Genomic DNA, 23,659 nt, shown 5'->3' on the forward strand with positions numbered 1-23,659 from the left:
GGCAGGTTTCGGCGTCAGTGTTTGCTGTGAGGACGCTCTCTCAGCCGGACTGTTTTGCAGTAGAAGTATGTTATTTCTGTTGGGCCTCGGTTTGAGTTGAAAGCTTCAGATCAACAAACAGCAACTGTTTGCGTGATTGAATGTGCTGCTCAGGAACTGAGCGAGCGATGGGAAGTTCACCGTGTGTGAGCCTCTTCAGCTGCTTCACACTCAAACATGAGCGTGTCTTTGTGAAACACGCGTTTCCATTTCCTGTCTGTTAAATCTCTGCCTCCAGACCACTTTGTATGATCATAGATGCAGATATCTGATCATTTTGATGTGATTTTTTATGCATTTCTTTAATCATTGAGTTTTCCTGTGTGTCAGTTGTTTAAGTATGTTTGTTATCAACTGGGAGAACTGGAGCGTATACAGTACATATACACATCTGCATGTATCAGCATCTCAGGTTGGTTTTTCAGGGCTTTACTACTCAGCAAGTGTTTCAGGTACTGAAGCTCTCATCAATCCTGACAAAGAGTTTAAATGTGAAATGTTTCATGTCTGATTTTCAAATGTGTAACCGCGGCACAGAGGGGTGGAAATGTCGAGCTTATTTAATCTTTTTTAATAAAACGCATCAAACCAATCAGTCTCATGAATCTCCTGCGCACCTGTCTGCACATGAAGCAGCTGCACGTTGAGACGGTCGAGCAAGAAGCTTTTCAAGCCTGATAGAAACAACGATGGTGATTTTTGATGCAGATGCTCAGGTGTAAAATCTTGTAATATTGACCATTTTTGGATTCACTTTATATATATTACACTATACTGATGAATGTGACATTTAAAGCACAGACTGCAGAGTCTCTGAGTGATTAAAGCTCAAAGAAGGGGACAAATGATTTCTAGAAGATGTTTGTTTAGTCAGTTTGTCCACAGTTAAAGCAGTTACAGAAGTTTGTAGTCACAGAAAACAGATGTCAGAGTGACGGATGTCAAAGAAACGACGTCTGACATCGACGTGAATGAATGTGTCTGTGATGACTGTAGGAGGAGCGTCTGTCTGAAGCTCAGGAGCTCACCAGGAGTCAAAGTCCTCGTCTCCACACATGAGACCCTGAGAGACATCCAGGACAAACCAAGACTATACTTTCAGGGATCATTTCTTCAGGTCTTGACTTGAGAAATGTGTTTCTAAAGAGTTTGGTCTCGCTGCCCACGATGAAGAGCTGAGATGTTTCCTTCAGAGCAGGAAACTGGTGGGAAGACTTTGTTTCTTCTGCACTGTTGATGATTGTTCAGTGTTTCTGAAAGAGACTCTGATGGAGGAAACATGGTCTGAGTGGAGTTTTTTATCTGGTCTAAAATAAATGCCTGTTTTCAAAAGATCCTTAATGTTCTAAAAAAAATGCTGAGTTTGCATATTTTTACTTAAAGGAATTTCAATAATCTGCAGAAATATTCACCAAGATTTAAGTATGCAATAATCCCCAAATTAGCTACTGAAATGCAGTTATTTAGCAGAAACATTGTGTAAACACATCAAACTTCCTGTTTCCCTTTGACCTCCTGGATGTGTTTACTCTCACATGAAGTATAAATGTGGTCATTTGTGCATGAAGTTTGGTGAGTTGAAGGAGCTCCAGCATAGCTCCATCAGCTTCAACCTGAGCAGAGGTCTGATCAGCTGAATGGTAGCAAACACCTGTGTGGGTGTGCAGGACCTGCAAAGACCCGCCCACACAGGTGTGTTGACTTCATGCTGTCTGATTGGACCTCCTCTCAGAGCATCTGCACACTGTGGTTGACAGACGTCTCCTTCATTCCTCTCTGAGATCAGTTGCACTTGTTTGAGCAGGACATATTAAAAATGCATGATTTTATTGGAAAACAAAGATAAAATGGTAGTTAGCTTCTAGCTGAGCTCTGCACAACCTGAACCTGATTAAAGTCAAGCACAGGACAAAGATTTAATCTTTAAACAAGATAAAGAACTCCACTCAGACCATGTTTCCTCCATCAGAGTCTCATTCAGAAACACTGAACAATCATCAACAGTGCAGAAGAAACAAAGTCTTCTCACCAGTTTCCTGCTCTGAAGGAAACATCTCAGCTCTTCATCGTGGGCAGCGAGACCAAACTCTTTAGAAACACATTTCTCAAGTCAAGACCTGAAGAAATGATCCCTGAAAGTATAGTCTTGGTTTGTCCTGGATGTCTCTCAGGGTCTCATGTGTGGAGACGAGGACTTTGACTCCTGGTGAGCTCCTGAGCTTCAGACAGACGCTCCTCCTACAGTCATCACAGACACATTAACAACGTGTCCACACTGATATGTCTTTGTCTGTCTGTCAACTTTCTGTCATTATGTTTTAATTGTTCTTGTCTTACAGGTGTATTTCTCTGCCTGGAGCAAACAGATATTTTCCATCATCATGCATGACGACAGAATTCAGTTTTCATTCTGAGCTGATGACCCAGAAAATTACTCAAATTCTCTCATCAGTGAGAAATCAGACAAAAATGGACTCCAAATCTATCAGTCATAGAGAAAAAGACAACAAATAAGACACTAATCAGAGTTAATTAGAAGACATATTAAGCAAACTGTTGAGTATTTCATAGCAAACAGACGTCAGCAGCAGATTCAGCTCTGTGGACCTTCCTGTCGCTTCCCTTCTGTTGGTTTTGTGTTCAGGAGTTTTATTCTGCATCGAGCAAAAGCAAACCAACTCATGGATCTCAGGACTGACATTAAGCTAAAGTGGCATTTGAACAAATAACAGTCGACTCACATCATCATCATCATCATCATCATCATCATCATCATCATCATCATCATCATCATCATCATCATCATCATCATCACAGAGTGTCTTCACTGCTCTGTCTGTGATGACTGTAGGAGGAGCGTCTGTCTGAAGCTCAGGAGCTCACCAGGAGTCAAAGTCCTCGTCTCCACACATGAGACCCTGAGAGACATCCAGGACAAACCAAGACTATACTTTCAGGGATCATTTCTTCAGGTCTTGACTTGAGAAATGTGTTTCTAAAGAGTTTGGTCTCGCTGCCCACGATGAAGAGCTGAGATGTTTCCTTCAGAGCAGGAAACTGGTGAGAAGACTTTGTTTCTTCTGCACTGTTGATGATTGTTCAGTGTTTCTGAAAGAGACCCTGATGGAGGAAACATGGTCTGAGTGGAGTTTTTTATCTTGTTTAAAGATTAAATCTTTGTCCTGTGCTTGACTTTAATCAGGTTCAGGTTGTGCAGAGCTCAGCTAGAAGCTAACTAGCATTTTATCTTTGTTTTCCAATAAAATCATGCAGTTTTAATATGTCCTGCTCAAACAAGTGCAACTGATCTCAGAGAGGAATGAAGGAGACGTCTGTCAACCACAGTGTGCAGATGCTCTGAGAGGAGGTCCAATCAGACAGCATGAAGTCAACACACCTGTGTGGGCGGGTCTTTGCAGGTCCTGCACACCCACACAGGTGTTTGCTACCATTCAGCTGATCAGACCTCTGCTCAGGTTGAAGCTGATGGAGCTATGCTGGAGCTCCTTCAACTCACCAAACTTCATGCACAAATGACCACATTTATACTTCATGTGAGAGTAAACACATCCAGGAGGTCAAAGGGAAACAGGAAGTTTGATGTGTTTACACAATGTTTCTGCTAAATAACTGCATTTCAATAGCTAATTCAAGGATTATTGCATACTTAAATCCTGGTGAATCTTTTGGCAGATTCTTTAAAAACCATTAACTAAAAAAATGTAAATTCAGCATTTTTTAGAACATTAAGGATCTTTTGAAAACAGGCATTTATTTTAGACCAGATCAAAGCTCCACTCAGACCATGTTTCCTCCATCAGAGTCTCTTTCAGAAACACTGAACAATCATCAACAGTGCAGAAGAAACAAAGTCTTCTCACCAGTTTCCTGCTCTGAAGGAAACATCTCAGCTCTTCATCGTGGGCAGCGAGACCAAACTCTTTAGAAACACATTTCTCAAGTCAAGACCTGAAGAAATGATCCCTGAAAGTATAGTCTTGGTTTGTCCTGGATGTCTCTCAGGGTCTCATGTGTGGAGACGAGGACTTTGACTCCTGGTGAGCTCCTGAGCTTCAGACAGACGCTCCTCCTACAGTCATCACAGACACATTAACAACGTGTCCACACTGATATGTCTTTGTCTGTCTGTCAACTTTCTGTCATTATGTTTTAATTGTTCTTGTCTTACAGGTGTATTTCTCTGCCTGGAGCAAACAGATATTTTCCATCATCATGCATGACGACAGAATTCAGTTTTCATTCTGAGCTGATGTCCCAGAAAATTACTCAAATTCTCTCATCAGTGAGAAATCAGACAAAAATGGACTCCAAATCTATCAGTCATAGAGAAAAAGACAACAAATAAGACACTAATCAGAGTTAATTAGAAGACATATTAAGCAAACTGTTGAGTATTTCATAGCAAACAGACGTCAGCAGCAGATTCAGCTCTGTGGACCTTCCTGTCGCTTCCCTTCTGTTGGTTTTGTGTTCAGGAGTTTTATTCTGCATCGAGCAAAAGCAAACCAACTCATGGATCTCAGGACTGACATTAAGCTAAAGTGGCATTTGAACAAATAACAGTCGACTCACATCATCATCATCATCATCATCATCATCATCATCATCATCATCATCATCATCATCATCATCATCATCATCATCATCATCATCATCACAGAGTGTCTTCACTGCTCTGTCTGTGATGACTGTAGGAGGAGCGTCTGTCTGAAGCTCAGGAGCTCACCAGGAGTCAAAGTCCTCGTCTCCACACATGAGACCCTGAGAGACATCCAGGACAAACCAAGACTATACTTTCAGGGATCTTTTCTTCAGGTCTTGACTTGAGAAATGTGTTTCTAAAGAGTTTGGTCTCGCTGCCCACGATGAAGAGCTGAGATGTTTCCTTCAGAGCAGGAAACTGGTGAGAAGACTTTGTTTCTTCTGCACTGTTGATGATTGTTCAGTGTTTCTGAAAGAGACCCTGATGGAGGAAACATGGTCTGAGTGGAGTTTTTTATCTTGTTTAAAGATTAAATCTTTGTCCTGTGCTTGACTTTAATCAGGTTGTGCAGAGCTTAGCTAGAAGCTAACTACCATTTTATCTTTGTTTTCCAATAAAATCATGCAGTTTTAATATGTCCTGCTCAAACAAGTGCAACTGATCTCAGAGAGGAATGAAGGAGACGTCTGTCAACCACAGTGTGCAGATGCTCTGAGAGGAGGTCCAATCAGACAGCATGAAGTCAACACACCTGTGTGGGCGGGTCTTTGCAGGTCCTGCACACCCACACAGGTGTTTGCTACCATTCAGCTGATCAGACCTCTGCTCAGGTTGAAGCTGATGGAGCTATGCTGGAGCTCCTTCAACTCACCAAACTTCATGCACAAATGACCACATTTATACTTCATGTGAGAGTAAACACATCCAGGAGGTCAAAGGGAAACAGGAAGTTTGATGTGTTTACACAATGTTTCTGCTAAATAACTGCATTTCAGTAGCTAATTCAAGGATTATTGCATACTTAAATCCTGGTGAATCTTTTGGCAGATTCTTTAAAAACCATTAACTAAAAAAATGTAAATTCAGCATTTTTTAGAACATTAAGGATCTTTTGAAAACAGGCATTTATTTTAGACCAGATCAAAGCTCCACTCAGACCATGTTTCCTCCATCAGAGTCTCATTCAGAAACACTGAACAATCATCAACAGTGCAGAAGAAACAAAGTCTTCTCACCAGTTTCCTGCTCTGAAGGAAACATCTCAGCTCTTCATCGTGGGCAGCGAGACCAAACTCTTTAGAAACACATTTCTCAAGTCAAGACCTGAAGAAATGATCCCTGAAAGTATAGTCTTGGTTTGTCCTGGATGTCTCTCAGGGTCTCATGTGTGGAGACGAGGACTTTGACTCCTGGTGAGCTCCTGAGCTTCAGACAGACGCTCCTCCTACAGTCATCACAGACACATTAACAACGTGTCCACACTGATATGTCTTTGTCTGTCTGTCAACTTTCTGTCATTATGTTTTAATTGTTCTTGTCTTACAGGTGTATTTCTCTGCCTGGAGCAAACAGATATTTTCCATCATCATGCATGACGACAGAATTCAGTTTTCATTCTGAGCTGATGACCCAGAAAATTACTCAAATTCTCTCATCAGTGAGAAATCAGACAAAAATGGACTCCAAATCTATCAGTCATAGAGAAAAAGACAACAAATAAGACACTAATCAGAGTTAATTAGAAGACATATTAAGCAAACTGTTGAGTATTTCATAGCAAACAGACGTCAGCAGCAGATTCAGCTCTGTGGACCTTCCTGTCGCTTCCCTTCTGTTGGTTTTGTGTTCAGGAGTTTTATTCTGCATCGAGCAAAAGCAAACCAACTCATGGATCTCAGGACTGACATTAAGCTAAAGTGGCATTTGAACAAATAACAGTCGACTCACATCATCATCATCATCATCATCATCATCATCATCATCATCATCATCATCATCATCATCATCATCATCATCACAGAGTGTCTTCACTGCTCTGTCTGTGATGACTGTAGGAGGAGCGTCTGTCTGAAGCTCAGGAGCTCACCAGGAGTCAAAGTCCTCGTCTCCACGCATGAGACCCTGAGAGACATCCAGGACAAACCAAGACTATACTTTCAGGGATCTTTTCTTCAGGTCTTGACTTGAGAAATGTGTTTCTAAAGAGTTTGGTCTCGCTGCCCACGATGAAGAGCTGAGATGTTTCCTTCAGAGCAGGAAACTGGTGAGAAGACTTTGTTTCTTCTGCACTGTTGATGATTGTTCAGTGTTTCTGAAAGAGACTCTGATGGAGGAAACATGGTCTGAGTGGAGCTTTGATCTGGTCTAAAATAAATGCCTGTTTTCAAAAGATCCTTAATGTTCTAAAAAATGCTGAATTTACATTTTTTTAGTTAATGGTTTTTAAAGAATCTGCCAAAAGATTCACCAGGATTTAAGTATGCAATAATCCTTGAATTAGCTATTGAAATGCAGTTATTTAGCAGAAACATTGTGTAAACACATCAAACTTCCTGTTTCCCTTTGACCTCCTGGATGTGTTTACTCTCACATGAAGTATAAATGTGGTCATTTGTGCATGAAGTTTGGTGAGTTGAAGGAGCTCCAGCATAGCTCCATCAGCTTCAACCTGAGCAGAGGTCTGATCAGCTGAATGGTAGCAAACACCTGTGTGGGTGTGCAGGACCTGCAAAGACCCGCCCACACAGGTGTGTTGACTTCATGCTGTCTGATTGGACCTCCTCTCAGAGCATCTGCACACTGTGGTTGACAGACGTCTCCTTCATTCCTCTCTGAGATCAGTTGCACTTGTTTGAGCAGGACATATTAAAAATGCATGATTTTATTGGAAAACAAAGATAAAATGGTAGTTAGCTTCTAGCTGAGCTCTGCACAACCTGAACCTGATTAAAGTCAAGCACAGGACAAAGATTTAATCTTTAAACAAGATAAAGAACTCCACTCAGACCATGTTTCCTCCATCAGAGTCTCATTCAGAAACACTGAACAATCATCAACAGTGCAGAAGAAACAAAGTCTTCTCACCAGTTTCCTGCTCTGAAGGAAACATCTCAGCTCTTCATCGTGGGCAGCGAGACCAAACTCTTTAGAAACACATTTCTCAAGTCAAGACCTGAAGAAAAGATCCCTGAAAGTATAGTCTTGGTTTGTCCTGGATGTCTCTCAGGGTCTCATGCGTGGAGACGAGGACTTTGACTCCTGGTGGAGGAAGCATGGTCTGAGTGGAGCTTTGATCTGGTCTAAAATGAAGGTTTTATTGGTTTTTCCATCTTTGCTTTCGTAATTAAAGAAGTTTTAATTTATTCATTTTCTCTTGCAGAAAAGACATTTAAGTTCTGCAGTGAAGTTTTCCACAATTACATTTTAAAGATGCAATAATTTGTGAATTAAATGCCATTTGATTGATCAAAACTTATTTAATTGCAGAAACATTGTGTAAACACATCAAACTTCCTGTTTCCCTTTGACCTCCTGGATGTGTTTACTCTCACATGAAGTATAAATGTGGTCATTTGTGCATGAAGTTTGGTGAGTTGAAGGAGCTCCAGCATAGCTCCATCAGCTTCAACCTGAGCAGAGGTCTGATCAGCTGAATGGTAGCAAACACCTGTGTGGGTGTGCAGGACCTGCAAAGACCCGCCCACACAGGTGTGTTGACTTCATGCTGTCTGATTGGACCTCCTCTCAGAGCATCTGCACACTGTGGTTGACAGACGTCTCCTTCATTCCTCTGTGGTTTCTTTGTACTTGTTTGAGCAGGACAGCTTACGCTTAGTGATTTTATTCGCAGATAAAGACGAGACACTGCAGGTTAACTTCCAGCTGAGCATAAGTGCACAAGTTCAACCTGATTAAAGTCACGCACAGGACAAAGTCAAAGATCTGATGGAGGAAACACGATCTGAGCTTTCTCCTACTTCTCCACAGAAATTCTGCATTAATGTTTGAATTATTTAGGCTCACACGTTAAAAAAGATTAAAAAAGAAAGCAGGAGCCAAACTGCTTTCATAATGAAGTGAAGGTCAAGAGTGCAGTCTCTCTGAATGAGACTCTAATGGAGAAAAGATGGTTCGATAGATTTCATGTGGTAAAAATATACAAAATGAAAATGAACATGTTTTGTGATATCCTGAAGGATGCGAATGTGCTCAGTGTGATTGATTTTAAACCTTCGCTCTGCTGTTCTTCATTATCTTAAAGTCGACCTTAAACAGTTTCTGAACTTTCACATCTTTGTCAGACTTACTGGAAAATTACTTAATGCAACAAATATTTTAAATTTTCTGCTGCTACAAAGATTAAACCTTCACTCCGACTTCACCAAAGTCCACTGATTAAATCTGGAGGTTACCTCCTCCAGCAAAGGGAGCGTCTCAGCTTTGTGAGTTACAGTAATTCAGACGGATCGTCTTTTAAAAGGATGAAATCTGAGGGAGTGAGAGGTGAGATTATCTGAGGAGGATCTTATTCATCGAGTTCACTTCTCACTGTGCCAAAAAATGATTCATCCACTGAGCAAACATGTGACATGTTTGTAAAACCCTCGGCTGTTGTACGTTATTACAACACGCAACTCTCAAATCACTAACTGAAGAAAGATCCCTGTAAGTTCAATTCGCCATTAAAACGCAGATTTTTCATAGTTTTCTGTGAAGAGGAGAGCACAGCATCATCACTGATTATAAACTGAGCCTCCTGCAGCCATCAGCAAACATCTGGAGCAGACAGAGGCAGAAGAGGAACAGCTCGTTTCCTATAAAGACTCTCTCTTCCTGAAAGCTGTATGTAAACGCTCCCACCTGCTTCACCTGCGGTTGTGGTTGCTGCGGTGTCTCAAAGCTCCAGTCTTACGTGAGTTCTGCCGTGTTTCCCTTTTGGTGCTGATGCAAGTTCGAACAGCGACACTTTTGATGCTTTTACTTTTCTTTTAACTGATGTTTTGCAGAAGTTATCGTGTGCCAACACAGCTCTTGCATGTCAACTTGACCAAAGGAGTTTGAGTCATTCTGGAGGAAAAAAAAAAAACCCCTTTCAGTGTAAATGTTTTCATTGACAGAAAGCATGAAAACACAAAGCTCCTCTAATGTGGACAGACATGAACACTGATGGTCAACATGGAAAAACTGACAAATATTTCAAATCTTTCTCTCATAAATGTGCAATCTGTGATACAAGTAAACAGAAATATCCAGATGAGTCTTTTCGTCCATTCAGTGGCTGCTCTGGAGCGTCTGATCCACCATTGTTTCGTTCTGTATAGAAACATGTTAAAATCTGGTGCAGACATTCAGGGGATGATTTCCAATAACTCTGATCTCATCGAGCTCCACTGTCGAAGTTTCACTTTGTCAGATACTTTGGTTGAAACCAAATACCTGCAGACCTCATCAGCCTCAGCTGCACTTGGAGTTTAGCACTAATTAGCAAATGTTTGGATGCTAACATGCTAATCAACAGTCAGAGCAAAAAGAGAAAAAGAGGAATAATCAGCTCCATGACGACCGATCAATGCCAGTGAATCAATAGGGAAACTTTTCAATAATTTTCTTCTTACATAGATCTTGTTGCTGATATTGTCTGTAATGTTTAGTATGTGTTTTATTTTCTTTTTCACTTCCTGCCCAGGGACCACAGATGCAAATTAGCTATTTTAGCTAACTCTGGTCTACATCTACATGGTCCCTGTCCACTAAACTAATAAACTAAACTAAACTTTCAGCACAACTTAGACGAGGATTCAGTGGACAGAAGGTCAGCATCTCATAAAAGTGCAGTGGTTTGTGGTTTTAAGGAGAAACTAAAAGTCAAAGTGTTTCTTGGGCATCGCCGGCACAGTCAGTGTTCAGCTCTGTCACAGTGAGGTCATCTGATTTGGTCCCAGTGTGTTTGCATGGCCTCCGCTCACACTCGTCCTATCCGGCAACCTGCGCTGTGGCTGAGGAAACTCCTCCCAAGATCTGAGTGGATGGAAAACCAGTCAGTGTGTAAAACTCCTCTCAGACCAAAAACTGAATAATGAAAGTGAAAAAATAAGCTGAGACCTCAGAATCAGTACGAACAAAATAACGTCAAGTCGAAATCCACCTACCAGCTTTTCCTGAGCTAAACCACTGAAATGTCAAATGATGTGATGTCAAATGTCAAATGAATGAGCTCATATGCGTGTCTGAGTTCAGGCTATGACAGCACACACGGGTTGGTCGGGTTAAACAAACACATTATGTCGTGTTAATTGTGAGCTTTACGGGAGCTGGTAGGAGCATTTACCAGCTTTTGGACAGAGCCAGGCTAGCTGTTTCCCTCTGCTGCCAGTCTTTATGCTAAGCTAAGCTAACCACACCCAGCTCCAGCTCTGTACTTACAGCAACACACAGACATGAAGTGGCATCTTCTCATTCTTAGACCCAAAATTTAAACCATCCATCCATTTTCTATGCCGCTTATCCCTTTTGGGGTCGCGGGGGGGCCGGAGCCTATCTCGGCTGTCAACGGGCGGGAGGCGGGGTACACCCTGGACCAGTCGCCAGCCGGTCACAGGGCAGCATATACAGACATACAACCATTCACACTCACACTCACACCTAGGGGCAATTTTAGAGTCACCAATCAACCTAATGAGCATGTTTTTGGTCTGTGGGAGGAAGCCGGAGCACCCGGAGAGAACCCACGCATGCACGGGAAGAACATGGCCTGACCCGGGAATCGACCCAGCGACCTTCTTGCTGTGAGGCACGCGCACTACCTGCTGTGCCACCGTGCAGCCCCAAAATTGAAACCATTATTTAAAATTGCAGATACAGATGAAAAACCTTCTCACATCTCACCTGCAGCAAAATCGAATTTACTGCACGTTTCAGTGAGTGATGACCGCTTAAAACTCAAGTAAGCTGCAAGTACAGGAAGTGCTGGGAACAACGCTGCTTATTTATAAAGGTGTGTGTGTGTGTGTGTGTGTGTGTGTGTGTGTGTGTGTGTGTGTGTAAAAGCAGTGGTCAGGGAAGAAAAGACTGTTTGTAAGGAAGTGAAAACAGGCTCCACAGATGTATTTGTAGTATGTGAGAGCAGTTTGTGGTGTGAACTCTGTGGAGGGAAAACATTTACTGTAAAAGCATTATTGATCTGTGTATTTTTGCCTGGTGTGTTTAGAAAATTCAAATGTTTTTCTCTCTAATAGACCACTGTAAGACTGTGCCTCTCCAGTAACACCTTTCCACAGTGTGAGAGCGTGACATTTTAAAAAGCCTTCATGTCATGTTGAAACCCTCCATGCTTTGGTTCTCACCGTGCAGGCGTCAGTTCACAGAGGAAACGTGCATAGGTGGAGCGTATAGGTGCACAAGTGGGAAACAGAGCTCACTTTCACAGAGAGTGACTTAACCAACATCCTGACATCAAATGTTTCGTCTGCACCATGCGCTCAGTTCAGTGTTTCGTTGACCTGCTGCAGAGACGGATGAACTCTACACGCCTGTGAGCGATGTGTTCGACGCTTCACGGCTGCTTTTCCTGCAGATTCTGCAGAGCAGAAGGTCAGAAAAACCGTTTATGATACAGCATTCAGGTTATTTAAGTAATCAGCAGAGTCAGTTAATCGTATATTAGCATATGTTATATGTAAATATCTATATGAAACGCAGGATTTATCACATTTTATGATATGGAGCTTGTTCCAAGAAGTCCCTTTGATGAGCTTTTCAGATTGATTTATGTGACATTTAGTTCATTTTACCATTTTGCAGATTAATACGTGATCATTTTGCTGTATTTATTTACTCTGTGGCCACTTTATTAGGTACCCCTGAGCAGTTTAATGCAGTCCAACTACAAGTGTTCAACCCTTAAGTTTGTTTGAATGACGTCTGCAATGTTCAGGTTTTTTACACAGAGGTCTTCATTCGGTCATATGAGGTCCTGCTTCATGCTGGTCTTTATATTCAGAAGTGTTTCAACTCATGTATAAAAACATGGAGGACAAAAGGTTTAATACACCTCTCAATATAATGAAGTCCAGCACAAGTCCACCTTTAACTAAGGACGCCACATATGGCAGATAAAAGGCATAATTTGGGGAAATTGTGGACAAAATTATTTAACGACATGCAAATATTTCCCTCTGATGAAATGCTGAAGCTATAAAAGCATCTTGGATTTGAATATTCAATACAGTGAAGTCAGTCTTGCCTCCGGAGGCCCCCCCCCAACACTCTCTCAAAGTTACAGTATGAAAGTGTGAATGATATAGAAATATATATATGCTTTGAAAAATGTCTAAAAGGGTCTCAATATTTACTGAAAACACAAAATTCAAATCTGTAAAATAATGAATGGAAATGTTGTTTTTAAATTTTAAAAATTCATTTCTATACATGCAAAGCAATGTTTGCTGACAGAACAACTCAAAATAACAATCAATATCATCTTAAATTCACAAAAACGGAACAAAAAAAGTCTAAAATCAAAGAAAACTTGGGAAAAAACTGAGCCACCATCAACACTTTACTTTGAGAAACTCAGAGCTGACATATGAATGTTGTCAACAATGACTCCAAACGAGGAGTTCAGTCAGTGTTTACACTGACCTCAGAACAGTCGCGGGTTGTTTTGCACAGCCTGAAACTATTATCTCCTCTCTAAACTCTACTCTAACCAGCCTGAACAACAAGGCTGTTTGTCAGAGCTTCATGTTATCTAACCCGCCCGCTCTGTAATTCAGGTTAATTAGATTTACAGATAAAAAAACTGCTCGGCTGAGGTTTGGAAAGGACCGTGGTCATGGTCAGCGGTGTGTCCTGAAATCCGATTGGCCACCACAGATGCCGATCTGCCCAGCGAGAGGAAGGACCAAAGGTCAAAACAGCTGTTTGAGGAGTATTTTTGAATATTCATCGTTTTCTTTTGCATGCAGCCACTTTTCGAGGAAACGCTTCATTTTGAGGACTTAAAGAATAAATTTGGATGCTGCCGCTCTCTGAGAGATTTTAAACACAGTAATGTAAGAAACTGTAACACACTGCGATGTTAGTAACTAAATTAGGTATGAGAAATGGTGGATTAATCCTCTTCTGACGTGTTTGAGCGTGTTTGTGCTTCATGCCACCCTTCAGAAGTCAGTGCCCCCTCAGGCAACGTGTTTAAAGCGTTTGAACAAACAACCTGTGCTGATTTCTCAGGTGAGGACAGTTTGTCTGGAGGTGGACATGCTCATCACACGCATGTCTGCGATTACTTTGATAATCTATGAATCATTCGGGGTCATTTTTAAGCAGAAATACCAAAAATTTGATGGCTTCAGCCACTCAAATGTGAGTCTTTGTTTAGGGTTAGTTTGCGTTTGAGGACCAAATGATTATTCAGTTAATAAAGTTAATAATCTGTGGACGTGTGGAACTGAATGTTTGAGGACGAGTGTCACCAAAGTCATCAGGATTCATCACTGTGACCATGAGTGTCTGTCACAACAACAACAATCCTCAAAATCTTTGTTGGTTTTCACTCTTAGCCAACGAGGAGTGACAGACATTTCCTCAGCAAGTGTTTCTAAAAAAAAAAAGTCCAGTGTGTGTGTGTGTGTGTGTGTGTGTGTGTGTGTGTGTGTGTGTGTGTGTGTGTGTGTGTGTGTGTGTGTGTGTGTGTGTGTGTGGAGTTTCCTCCACCCACCTTGGGATGTCATCTTTATTTACACCCTCTGAAGTAGGAAGGGCTTCTGCTTTAAATGGACCCTCCAGCTGCTCTGTGACTAACAGAGCAGCGCTGAGGACAGAGACCGGGGTGAGTAACAGCTGCTGGAGCTCAGACCGAGACTCGGTCAGTCCGGATCAGCCGAGAGAGAATTCAACCTCAAGAAAGTTTCGTGTTTAACCTTTAGAAAGTTACAGCTGATGTTAAGTTTGATGTTCGTGAACGGGCTGAGATTCTGTCTGAAGCAGAAGTTGTGTGTGTCATCACTAGGTTTTGTTTTTAGTTGTTCATGAATGAAGCTGAAATGTTATCGTTCATTCAAACTGTGTGATTTTACTTTGAAAAATAACAGTAAAAGCATACACGATGAGGAGGAGGATGAGGATGATGATATGATACTACCGGACACTGTCATCTACAGTTGTGTTTTTTGATTTTATCTATATCTATTTCTATTTGATTTTCTCTATATCTATATATATTCATTTGTTGGTTTAAAAAAAATCACAGCTGTTGCATTGCCAAAGTAAAATTTGTTGTGCTAGGCTTTTATTTTGAAAAGGACGCCGCAGGGTCGTTATGTTAGAGCTGTTTTAGCTCCAGAACCGTTAAGCTAACTTTAAAACTTTATTTTCATTACAAAATATAAGAAGCTTCCATTGTACAGTCATTGGAAATGAAAGACAGCCCTTGGCATTAAGAAAACGAGTAACTGAAACATAAATAAGGAGGAAAGTCGTTGATAAGTCAGCTAAAATCAAAATAAATCTGCCTAAAATTAAACGGTTAAGGTAACTAGCAAATGCGGTTATCCAGGCGGAATGCTAACGATAAATTTAGCTTTTCATGGACATTAATATGGCGGATGTGTGTCTTCACAGATTTATTACCGCGACTCTCAGACTGTCGGTCCCGTTGCTTCGCCTGGATAACGATGCGGCTCCGGTCAGACTCGACCGAGATGGACGGCCTCAGGTCGAACCATCCTCCGGATCAAAGCGGGAGACCTGCGGCGGGGAGACGGTTTAAATTACCCAAGATATGGGGAGGCCAGCGAGGTCAGGCCGGCGTGAACAACACCCCCGCCGCGGTGGATGGACGGCACTCACCCCGGGAAGAGCAGCCCCAGAGCGGTCAGTTTACAGCCGACGTTTCATCAAAAACCTGAGGATAATCAGCCTGTTTTAACATTAAGACACAGACCTGTGATAGCAACAGCCTGTTAAAGTGGTTTTATGAAGAAGATATTTTACAGAAATGTGAACAAAAATGCTTTAAACTCGATTGTCTTCATCAGTGATTAGTCAGTCAGTGATTTTGTCTGGTAGTCGATTAATTGTGTCCTTTAAAGTGTCAAACAGCCTGAAACACAAAGAAATCCACTTTGTTATCATAGAAGAGGAAGAAAGAAGCCAAATATTGAAATTACTATCAGTAAGTGTAGTGCAGAGTAACATGGACTATTTTAAAATCCCCATGTAAACATCACAGGGCTGCTGGAGGAAGAGCACGTCTCATTTTGACCATGAATTCATCATTTAAGTTGTATATCGACAATACAAAGCCAAGCCTTTGCAGTTTTAAGCCTCTGCAATGTGAGGATTTTCTCCTTTTTCTTGCATGACAGTAGAGGAAGCTACACGCTCTGAGTGTCGTGCTGTGCAGGGCATTTTTAGATGCCTCATTTTACTGAAGACGTCTTTGCTTTTCCCCTCAGTGACCCTCACGTTTGAGCAGATCCTCAAGGCTCGGCACTTGTGTGAGGCCAGCCGGCTGCTGATAGAGAGAGAGGAGCGTCTGTTCAGGGACATAAAAGAGACAGAGGCGCTCACACAAAACCAGGAGAAAGTGGACAGACTTGCAGAAGACTACAGACAACTGGAAGACCTTGTACTGCGGAGTCTGAGTCTCTCTCTCACCCAGGATGAGGTCAGCATGGGGGCTGTGACGTCGGCTGTGACGGCCATCATCCAGGAGATGAAGCAGGACCAGCAGTGGAAGCAGAGGCCTGAGACGATGCCACCCTGGAGGCCCTGCGGCTGGAAGAAGCTCCACGATGTGACGCTTCGCAACCTGGTGGAGCAGCGTATGGACAACCCCTCGACGCCCCCTGCTGACCAGCAGCAGGGGTCATCCATCCGGACGGACATAGAGCGCATGGGCATACAGCTGAAGGAGGACCTGCTGGTCGTGGTGGACACAGTGAGGAGCTGCTACCCACCTGAGATGGACATCTGTAACTTTTACGCCCGGTTGTACCACCAGTACCTGAGCGCCAGACTCCGAAAGATCGCAGAGTTTGGTCTGGGTGACAAGGACTGCACTTACCTCCTGCGCTGGGTCAACGAGTACTATCCACAGTGAGTCCTGTTTGAAGTACTTAGCACCCTGTGCTGCATTTCTGGGTCCATTCTGGTCTATGCTGGTGTATTTTTGTCCAGGTAGCAGCCTAAACATGGCGCTACCTGTCAGTGTGTAGGTCTGTCCTCGGTGCATCCGAAGCAGACCTTCATGGAGTACCAGTCTCTTTAATGGTGGGAATGTAACACATGCATGCTGGTGGAAGGTGGTTGGGTCCCACAGCAGAAGGGACCACTGTCACAGGGCTAAATTACACCTCTAGACTCTAAAAAGAGACCAAAATCTTTCTTGAATCGTCTCCTTTTCTTCCATTGATTCGTGGTTTTATTATGTGGAATCAGTTAATGAGGAAGCAGCGCTTTCACCCTCACCAGAGGCTGGTCGATGCACCAAACAGCGCGCCCTAAAGTTGTGCAACTGTGTGGAAAGTGTGGAAATCCGTTGCAGGAGTGGCACAAATCATGCGGCTCTGCACCCACAATACATCATAAATATACCAGAATGCAATGCATCAAAAAGACAGAAGAGTCACACCCTGATGTTCAGGAACCAGTTAGTCACAAGCCTTTCATTGAAAACAAGTTGCCTCTTGTCCTTGTTTTGAACTTTTGAAAGTGAAGCTGAAGACGAGGAGGCGGGCAGGTTGAAGGAGAACAGATAAACTGATGAAGTGAATAATCTCGCTTTGCTGTCTGTCTCAGAATCCTTCAAAAGGCCGAGCTGGTGGGTGAGATCGATGCTGAAGCTTTGGGAAAACTGCTGCCCAAAGAGTCACTGGAACCTCTGGAGGAACAGTACCTGAGCAAACAACAGGTAACCTGATTTCTCAGGATTTTAGTCATGTCATGTGTTCAAGAAATATCAAAATCTGAACAGCAGATTGTCAAGACGTTTACTGAGATTGTTCCTGAGAATAAACCTGTTTTCATTTCATTGATCTAATCCAGATCATCGACATGTTTGCTCCTACACTTACTGTGTGAAGAACATTACAGTTTTAGTTTTATTTAGGCAGAATTCATCGCGTGTATCTCATGTATGTTTCTAGTAACGTATAATTAAACGTCCAGACGTCAGAGCGGAAGCTGCTGTTGAAACACTGAATGTTTTAAATGTGCGTTCAGGACGAGCTGACCACTTTCATCGGTCGTGTCCTGGAGGAAGCAAAGCAGAAGTTCGATGAAGGGGAGGAACCGACGAGGGAGGACGGCTGCTTCGACAGTCCTCTGGCCTACGACATCATTCAGGTACCACGAATCAGGGGAGCCAACAGTGACGTGAACACAACGTGAAGGATGCTGCTTCCCGTGAGGAACATGCAGAGAATAATCACCTGAATCTGAATCTAAAAACCCTCTGAACACTTGCAACAAGCAGCATTTAGCAGCTAAAGAGCAAAATCTTTCCTCAGGAGCTGGTGGAGACCAAAAACAGAGCGAAAAGAGGGAGAATATCGGACTTTCATTCGTCAGGTGGAGACAAACATGGATCCAGATGAATGTTAATGTTTCTCTGTGAAGGCTGGATGTGTAAATAAGCAACTGTTCGCTAACAAGTTCATCATATTAACTTGTGTTGTGCTCACAGTTTGTTTCTGTTGCCCCAAAATGGCCAGAAAACCAGCTAATACATAAATCAAAGCCTCCGTGAAGACGACATGTTTTCATGGTTTGTTTTCTTCTGATCACAATCTCAATATAAAAAGCTTTGATCAGAAAGCTCTTCTGTTGTGTTGAGTTGACCAAACATGATCTTTGAAAAGGTTTGGACAGCGTACAACATCAAGAGCGAGTAACAGTGATGTCTGTGCTGCAATCAGTAAACGATCACATGAAATGTTTTCTCTTGTCTCTTGTGATCACTGTGATGTGACGTGATGTGAACTTAATATTAACCCGAGTCGTCTCTCATTCAGACCAGGACGAGTTCCAGCACAGTGCCTTCCTCTTTCACATATTCATTAAAGTCAGACCGCAGAAGAAGCAAACTGTCTAAACTTTGAGAAAAAGATTAACCAAGCACCAGCGAAGAAGCACTTTTAATAATTTATAGAAAGTCATTCACAGTCAGATCGAGGTCTCAGTGTTAAAAAGCTGCAGCCTGATAAGTCGAGAGAGTTCAGCTCCTGTTGGTTTCACGACTTTAGATCTTCCATTCACAAGAAGATTATCAGTGAAATGAAAAGGCGTGTAAAATGTTTTCTCTCAGTCTTCTTTAAATGCTGTTATTGATCTGTATCCTCCGTCTGTCTTCAGCTTATCAATGGCATGGTGACGTCCGCTGAGACGATAGTGGGAGATCGGCAGAAGGCCCAGAACATAACGTGCAAACTGAAAGATCTGATGCAGAGGTAAGGAGGCTCGTGAGTGTCAGTTTCAGAGGCGTTTTGTCTGAACAGCAGCCTTATGGAGGTAAAAATAATCTGTCTTTATTCAACTTCCGCAGGTTCAGCAGCTTCCAAAGCAACGTCGTGAAGCAAAACAAACCCAACAGCAGGCCGTTCATCAAGGCCAATCTGGGCTGCATCGAACAGTTCAGGTGCATTTCTGACATTTCTGACAAATTTTGCTTAAAATCACAGCAGAACATCTCCCTGTGAGCTAACGTCTGACGTCTGTCTGTCTGTCTGTCTGCAGCGACGTCCTCCATAAGAAGAGCCATCTGTTCCCAAAGCAGGTGCAGGAAGACTGTTTGCTCATTCTGGTTGAAATGGAGAAATCTGCCCGCACATATTTATTAAAGCCAGTGCACGAGAACCTCAAGGTACATTTAATCACCTCACACTGTCTGCTAGCTGCTGTGTGTGTCAAAACACGGTGTGTCCTCTTCCTCTGTGCCGTAGAGCTCCATTGTTGTCCAAAAACCATTAAGAGAGAGCCGCACTGGTTGGTCATGACAGTGAATGTGAACACTGTGGTTTACGTGTTCATGCAGAAAAAGAAGAAGCAACACAGAGATGATGAAGCTCTTCACAATAAAAGCATTTAGCCCTAAAACAGAAGAGAAACAAAATATCATTTATTAAACAGAAAAAGCATAAATATAAACAAAAACATTGACGCTCAGGACGTTCTTTCCTTCCAGATCAGGGTATTTGCAGAAATATGTTTTTTATTTCTCGTGTCGATCAAAGTCTTAACTGTCTAACGCATTGTGTTTGTACCTCACAGCACCATTACCGCAAGCTGGGAACCAGCGACTGGCTGAACAAGGACCTGTTTGAGAAGCTGCTGGTCAGCATCGAACAACAGCTGCAGGATCTTCAGGGTTCGATTGAAGCCTGCCACCAGGTAGACTGAAGAAAGCATTAAACACTCTGAATTCAGTCAAAGAGAGGAGCTGCTGTTTCTACAGTCTACAGTCTGCACACTGATTTTCAAACTGTAAAGAAACAAATGCAAACCTGTGGCTGCCTGAGAGAAAAAGCATTTAAAACTCTTAAATATGGTTTGTAAAACAGTCATCAGCAGAGTGAAGTATTTTTAGTTTTATAGTAAATGGACTGAAATCTGTCAAATCACCGGTATGGTTTTATAAAGGCTTCACTGGTTCCTCAAACGAGTCGAAAGTTATTACATTTTAAGATGAGGCTGCTTGTTTTTTGACACTGATCCCTGATTTGATGATTGGATTGATTTCAGAAGCTGATTGGCCAGCTGCACCAGGAAGTGACAGCAGAATATGTGAAGAGGCTCCTGAAAGGAAACGTCAGGCTGAAGAACAGGGAGCTGCAGCTAAAGGCCTACACCACCATCAAGGACAACGCCGAGAGTCTGCAGGAGTTGTTCGGCAACACGGTGAGACTCCAGCACAAAATCAGAAATCACATCTGAGATTCTAAGGAGCTGAACTGATCACTGATCCAGGAAAATCAGTGTGAAACCCCTCTGGTGTAGATTACCGTCACAGGAAACTTGTAAACTGACTCGATGCCGCTGCTTCACAGGGATCAAAGGAACTCTGGCTGAGGGACGTCCTGACCATGATTGCAGAAGTGCTGAAACTCCAGGACCTCCCCGCCATCCAGATGCACATAGCATCACTGGGAGCTTCTTATCCTGACCTCACGTAAGGTTTGCACTCTGGATTATGAACATTAGTTACTTTTAACACAGATACGTACGGCATATTTCACTCAGATGTGCGCTGGTCTTCCTCCAGTCTGTCGTCTCAAGTGTTACTGACCGAACAAGGACAGAAAGCGTGGTGGTGTGCGTGGTTTGCATAACTTTAAGACGAGTGGAAACATATGACAGAGAGCTGAGGGCCAGCAGGAAGTGGAAATATCTTCAGATGTTTCCTGGCAGCAGGCTGAGATTAGGAGCTAAAAGCAGACACGCTGCAGCTGGAGAGCGTAGAGCTAACGCGAGCACTGCTGGTTGTTGTGTGTTTGTTGATGGTGATGTTCTCGGTAAACAGTCTGATGTGGTGGACTTGTTTCCAAAAGTTTCTCTCAGCACTGTAAACCATCTTGTCTTCAGTCCCAGTGTGATTTGTGAGTCAGAGGTCTTACATAAGCCTCACTTGTCGATAACATATACAGAAAACAGCTGGAGGCTAGTTTAGCTTAGCATAAAGAATGTAAACAGAGGGAAACAGCCAGCCTGACTCTTTCCAAAGGTAACAAAACCAGCCGACCAGCACGTCTAAAGCTCACCGATAACCTGTTGCATGTCTTCCATACACAGCATGAATTTAAAAATGACAGTTTGAGGTTTGACAGGGAGTCACATGGTGCACTTTAACCGGTGTCTGCTTGGGTGTCCACAGACTTTCGGCTATATATAGAACACCCAGATTAGCTTAGTCCTCTGAATGTCAGTCTTTGAGTTGTAGCTCTTGAATATGACTTTATTACTTCAGATTGTCAGGAGGTAAACCCAGCGTCTGTAGTTCCAGAGATTAAAATGTTGATTTTTAACCTTTCCCCCTCGTTTTTCACCCACAGTGAGAAACACGTTTCGGCTCTGCTCAAACTCAAGACCGACTTCACCAAAGCCAACAGGAAGACCGTCAAAGACACTCTGTTAGACTGTCGGGACAGCAAAAATACTGATGCGCAGCCGTTTTTCTCCACAGTTCACGTCAAATGAGCCGGAGAAAGACAAAGTTTGGTTCAAATGTTCGAAAATCTGAGGAGAATATTCTCATGTGAGTGTTAGAGTTTCCGTCTGAATGTATAATATTCAGCTCACACTGTTGATGTAAATGTGGTGCTTTCTGTGGCAAAAGAATCTGGTTTGGTGTGTGTGTGTGTGTGTGTGTGTGTGTGAGAGTGTGTGTTTATATGTAAAAGAATATAAGGATCAGGTTTGTGTCTGATAGTATATTTTTTTATATTAAATCAGTGTTATAGTTTGTTATTTTAATATTTGCATGTGCAATAAATGGTTGAGTCAAGCTTAAATTTTATAGTTTTACAAGATGTTTCACGTCATCTGATGTACAGAATTTTGTGAGAGAACGTGTTAAATGTAAGTTAGGTTTTTAAATAAATATGGTGAAACCTCTGTGTGATTTCATGGTTATTTTTTGCAGTTTGCTGCTAATTTACATGAACATACATGAACTCACAGAGCTGCTAGCATGGCTGCACACCATGCTAGCAGCTCTGTGAGGGTGTACGTGGGTACAACAGTGCTCAGGGCTACACGACAGCAGCATGCTAACATGCAGATTTTAAGGAGGTGTAAAATTTACCATTTAAGCTTAGCGTGTTAGCATGTTAACCTTTGCTAATTGCTGCTGGTGGCACCACATAGAAAGTCCAAGGATGACCAAAGTTATTACACTTTAACCCAAGGGGAATATGAACCTGATTGTTTTTAAATTACTATCATTAGTCAGAAAGTCAGGTTGATATTGCCAAAGCTAGCTAAGTCATTAGCAGTCCTAAAAATAACAACATGGCTCTGAAGCAATGTTTTTGAAGGAATATCCCACAGCAAGGTCAGAGGTCAGGGTTATGAACACTTAATCAGGGGGTTGTAAAACACCTGAGCCTCCTGTTCAGTGACCAACATCACAAGCGGCCTAATCAGGCCTGAACAATTCTGGGAAATCTTTGACTCTTTTGAGCGGGAACAGAGGCTGTGCACGCTGAGCCGAGGTGTTTTCCAGTTTATTATTTCTCCGTTCTGTAGTTCCTAAAGGCAGCGGAAGGATATGAGCATGCACACGGTTATGTCGGTGTGTAGTTTTGCCTGTTTGTATGTCGCCGCTGGAAGGGGCTGCTCAGGAAGGTGGGGGTCATAGGTTCGTGTTCCTCCTGGAAAGCGAGGTGGAGCAAAGGAAGGTAAACTCATTAAAGCCACTGGCGATAAGATGTACTGGGAATAATCAGGCTGACCACTAACTGGAAGCTGGTTGGTGGAAATTCACCGTGCTTTCCTGCTATGAGCCATAGACGTTTATTAAAAAGTTTGCTTTATTATCGGTTCTGAAAATAAATGCCAGTCAGTCCACCATTTTGTTCCAGACAGAAATATCTCAACAGCTACTGATGGATTACCACAAAAATGAGTTCGTTCATTCATGCTTCTCTCAGGATCTTTTGTAATCCCTTTGATGACAGTTTTCCAAATGTTAGTATAGCACACTAGCATGCTAACTAAGATAGTGAACATGGTCAACATTACTATTAGCTTTAGTACATAAATATCATGTCTCCATCAGGATGAAATGAGATAACTTTAATGATCCTTTAACTCTTAATCTGGTGCCATCGTCAGGTGATCTTGACCAATACTCAGTGTTAGGATCAAATAGAGCAAATAATAGAATAGAATAGAATAGAATAGAATAGAATAGAATAGAATAAAATAGAATAGAATAGAACTAATTTCATTCCCTTCAGGCTCAGCTGTGCTTTTATAGCAATCATTAGCATGCTAACACACTCTGCTAACATGAAAAGCAGCATGTTAGCATGTGAGTGTGTTAGCATGCTGACGTTAGCATGTAGCTCAGGGCACTGCTGTAGAAGTCAGCCCACAGCCTCACAGAGCAGCTAGCAT

The 23,659-nt window shown here is 42.4% G+C and overlaps 1 protein-coding gene and 8 non-coding genes across 9 annotated transcripts in view; 5 read left to right on the forward strand and 4 right to left on the reverse strand.

Annotated features, from left to right (window-relative positions):
* Nucleotides 1-21,914, forward strand: part of LOC139342546 (tumor necrosis factor alpha-induced protein 2-like) — a 45,560-nt gene extending 23,646 nt beyond the window's left edge. The window contains exons 2-12 of the mRNA XM_070979716.1: nt 15,164-15,415; nt 16,000-16,642; nt 17,345-17,456; nt 17,768-17,890; nt 18,899-18,993; nt 19,089-19,181; nt 19,280-19,406; nt 19,814-19,933; nt 20,285-20,440; nt 20,590-20,711; nt 21,592-21,914. Of these exons, the coding sequence (XP_070835817.1) occupies nt 15,217-15,415; nt 16,000-16,642; nt 17,345-17,456; nt 17,768-17,890; nt 18,899-18,993; nt 19,089-19,181; nt 19,280-19,406; nt 19,814-19,933; nt 20,285-20,440; nt 20,590-20,711; nt 21,592-21,736 (1,935 nt within the window). The 5' untranslated portion in view covers nt 15,164-15,216 and the 3' untranslated portion in view covers nt 21,737-21,914. The remainder of the gene's footprint in view (nt 1-15,163; nt 15,416-15,999; nt 16,643-17,344; nt 17,457-17,767; nt 17,891-18,898; nt 18,994-19,088; nt 19,182-19,279; nt 19,407-19,813; nt 19,934-20,284; nt 20,441-20,589; nt 20,712-21,591) is intronic.
* Nucleotides 1,126-1,332, forward strand: LOC139342819 (small nucleolar RNA U3). The gene has a single exon (XR_011603058.1). It is a non-coding gene; the product is annotated as a small nucleolar RNA U3 (small nucleolar RNA).
* On the reverse strand, nt 1,981-2,187 carry LOC139342829 (small nucleolar RNA U3). The gene has a single exon (XR_011603066.1). It is a non-coding gene; the product is annotated as a small nucleolar RNA U3 (small nucleolar RNA).
* Nucleotides 2,981-3,187, forward strand: LOC139342820 (small nucleolar RNA U3). Its single transcript, XR_011603059.1, has one exon. It is a non-coding gene; the product is annotated as a small nucleolar RNA U3 (small nucleolar RNA).
* LOC139342837 (small nucleolar RNA U3) lies at nt 3,833-4,039 on the reverse strand. The gene has a single exon (XR_011603074.1). It is a non-coding gene; the product is annotated as a small nucleolar RNA U3 (small nucleolar RNA).
* Nucleotides 4,845-5,051, forward strand: LOC139342824 (small nucleolar RNA U3). The gene has a single exon (XR_011603063.1). It is a non-coding gene; the product is annotated as a small nucleolar RNA U3 (small nucleolar RNA).
* Nucleotides 5,691-5,897, reverse strand: LOC139342836 (small nucleolar RNA U3). The gene has a single exon (XR_011603073.1). It is a non-coding gene; the product is annotated as a small nucleolar RNA U3 (small nucleolar RNA).
* On the forward strand, nt 6,688-6,894 carry LOC139342822 (small nucleolar RNA U3). Its single transcript, XR_011603061.1, has one exon. It is a non-coding gene; the product is annotated as a small nucleolar RNA U3 (small nucleolar RNA).
* Nucleotides 7,540-7,746, reverse strand: LOC139342821 (small nucleolar RNA U3). The gene has a single exon (XR_011603060.1). It is a non-coding gene; the product is annotated as a small nucleolar RNA U3 (small nucleolar RNA).
* Nucleotides 21,915-23,659: the final 1,745 nt, after the last annotated feature.

This window comes from Chaetodon trifascialis, chromosome 14, assembly GCF_039877785.1.
Source record: "Chaetodon trifascialis isolate fChaTrf1 chromosome 14, fChaTrf1.hap1, whole genome shotgun sequence".
Lineage (NCBI taxonomy): Eukaryota > Metazoa > Chordata > Actinopteri > Chaetodontiformes > Chaetodontidae > Chaetodon > Chaetodon trifascialis.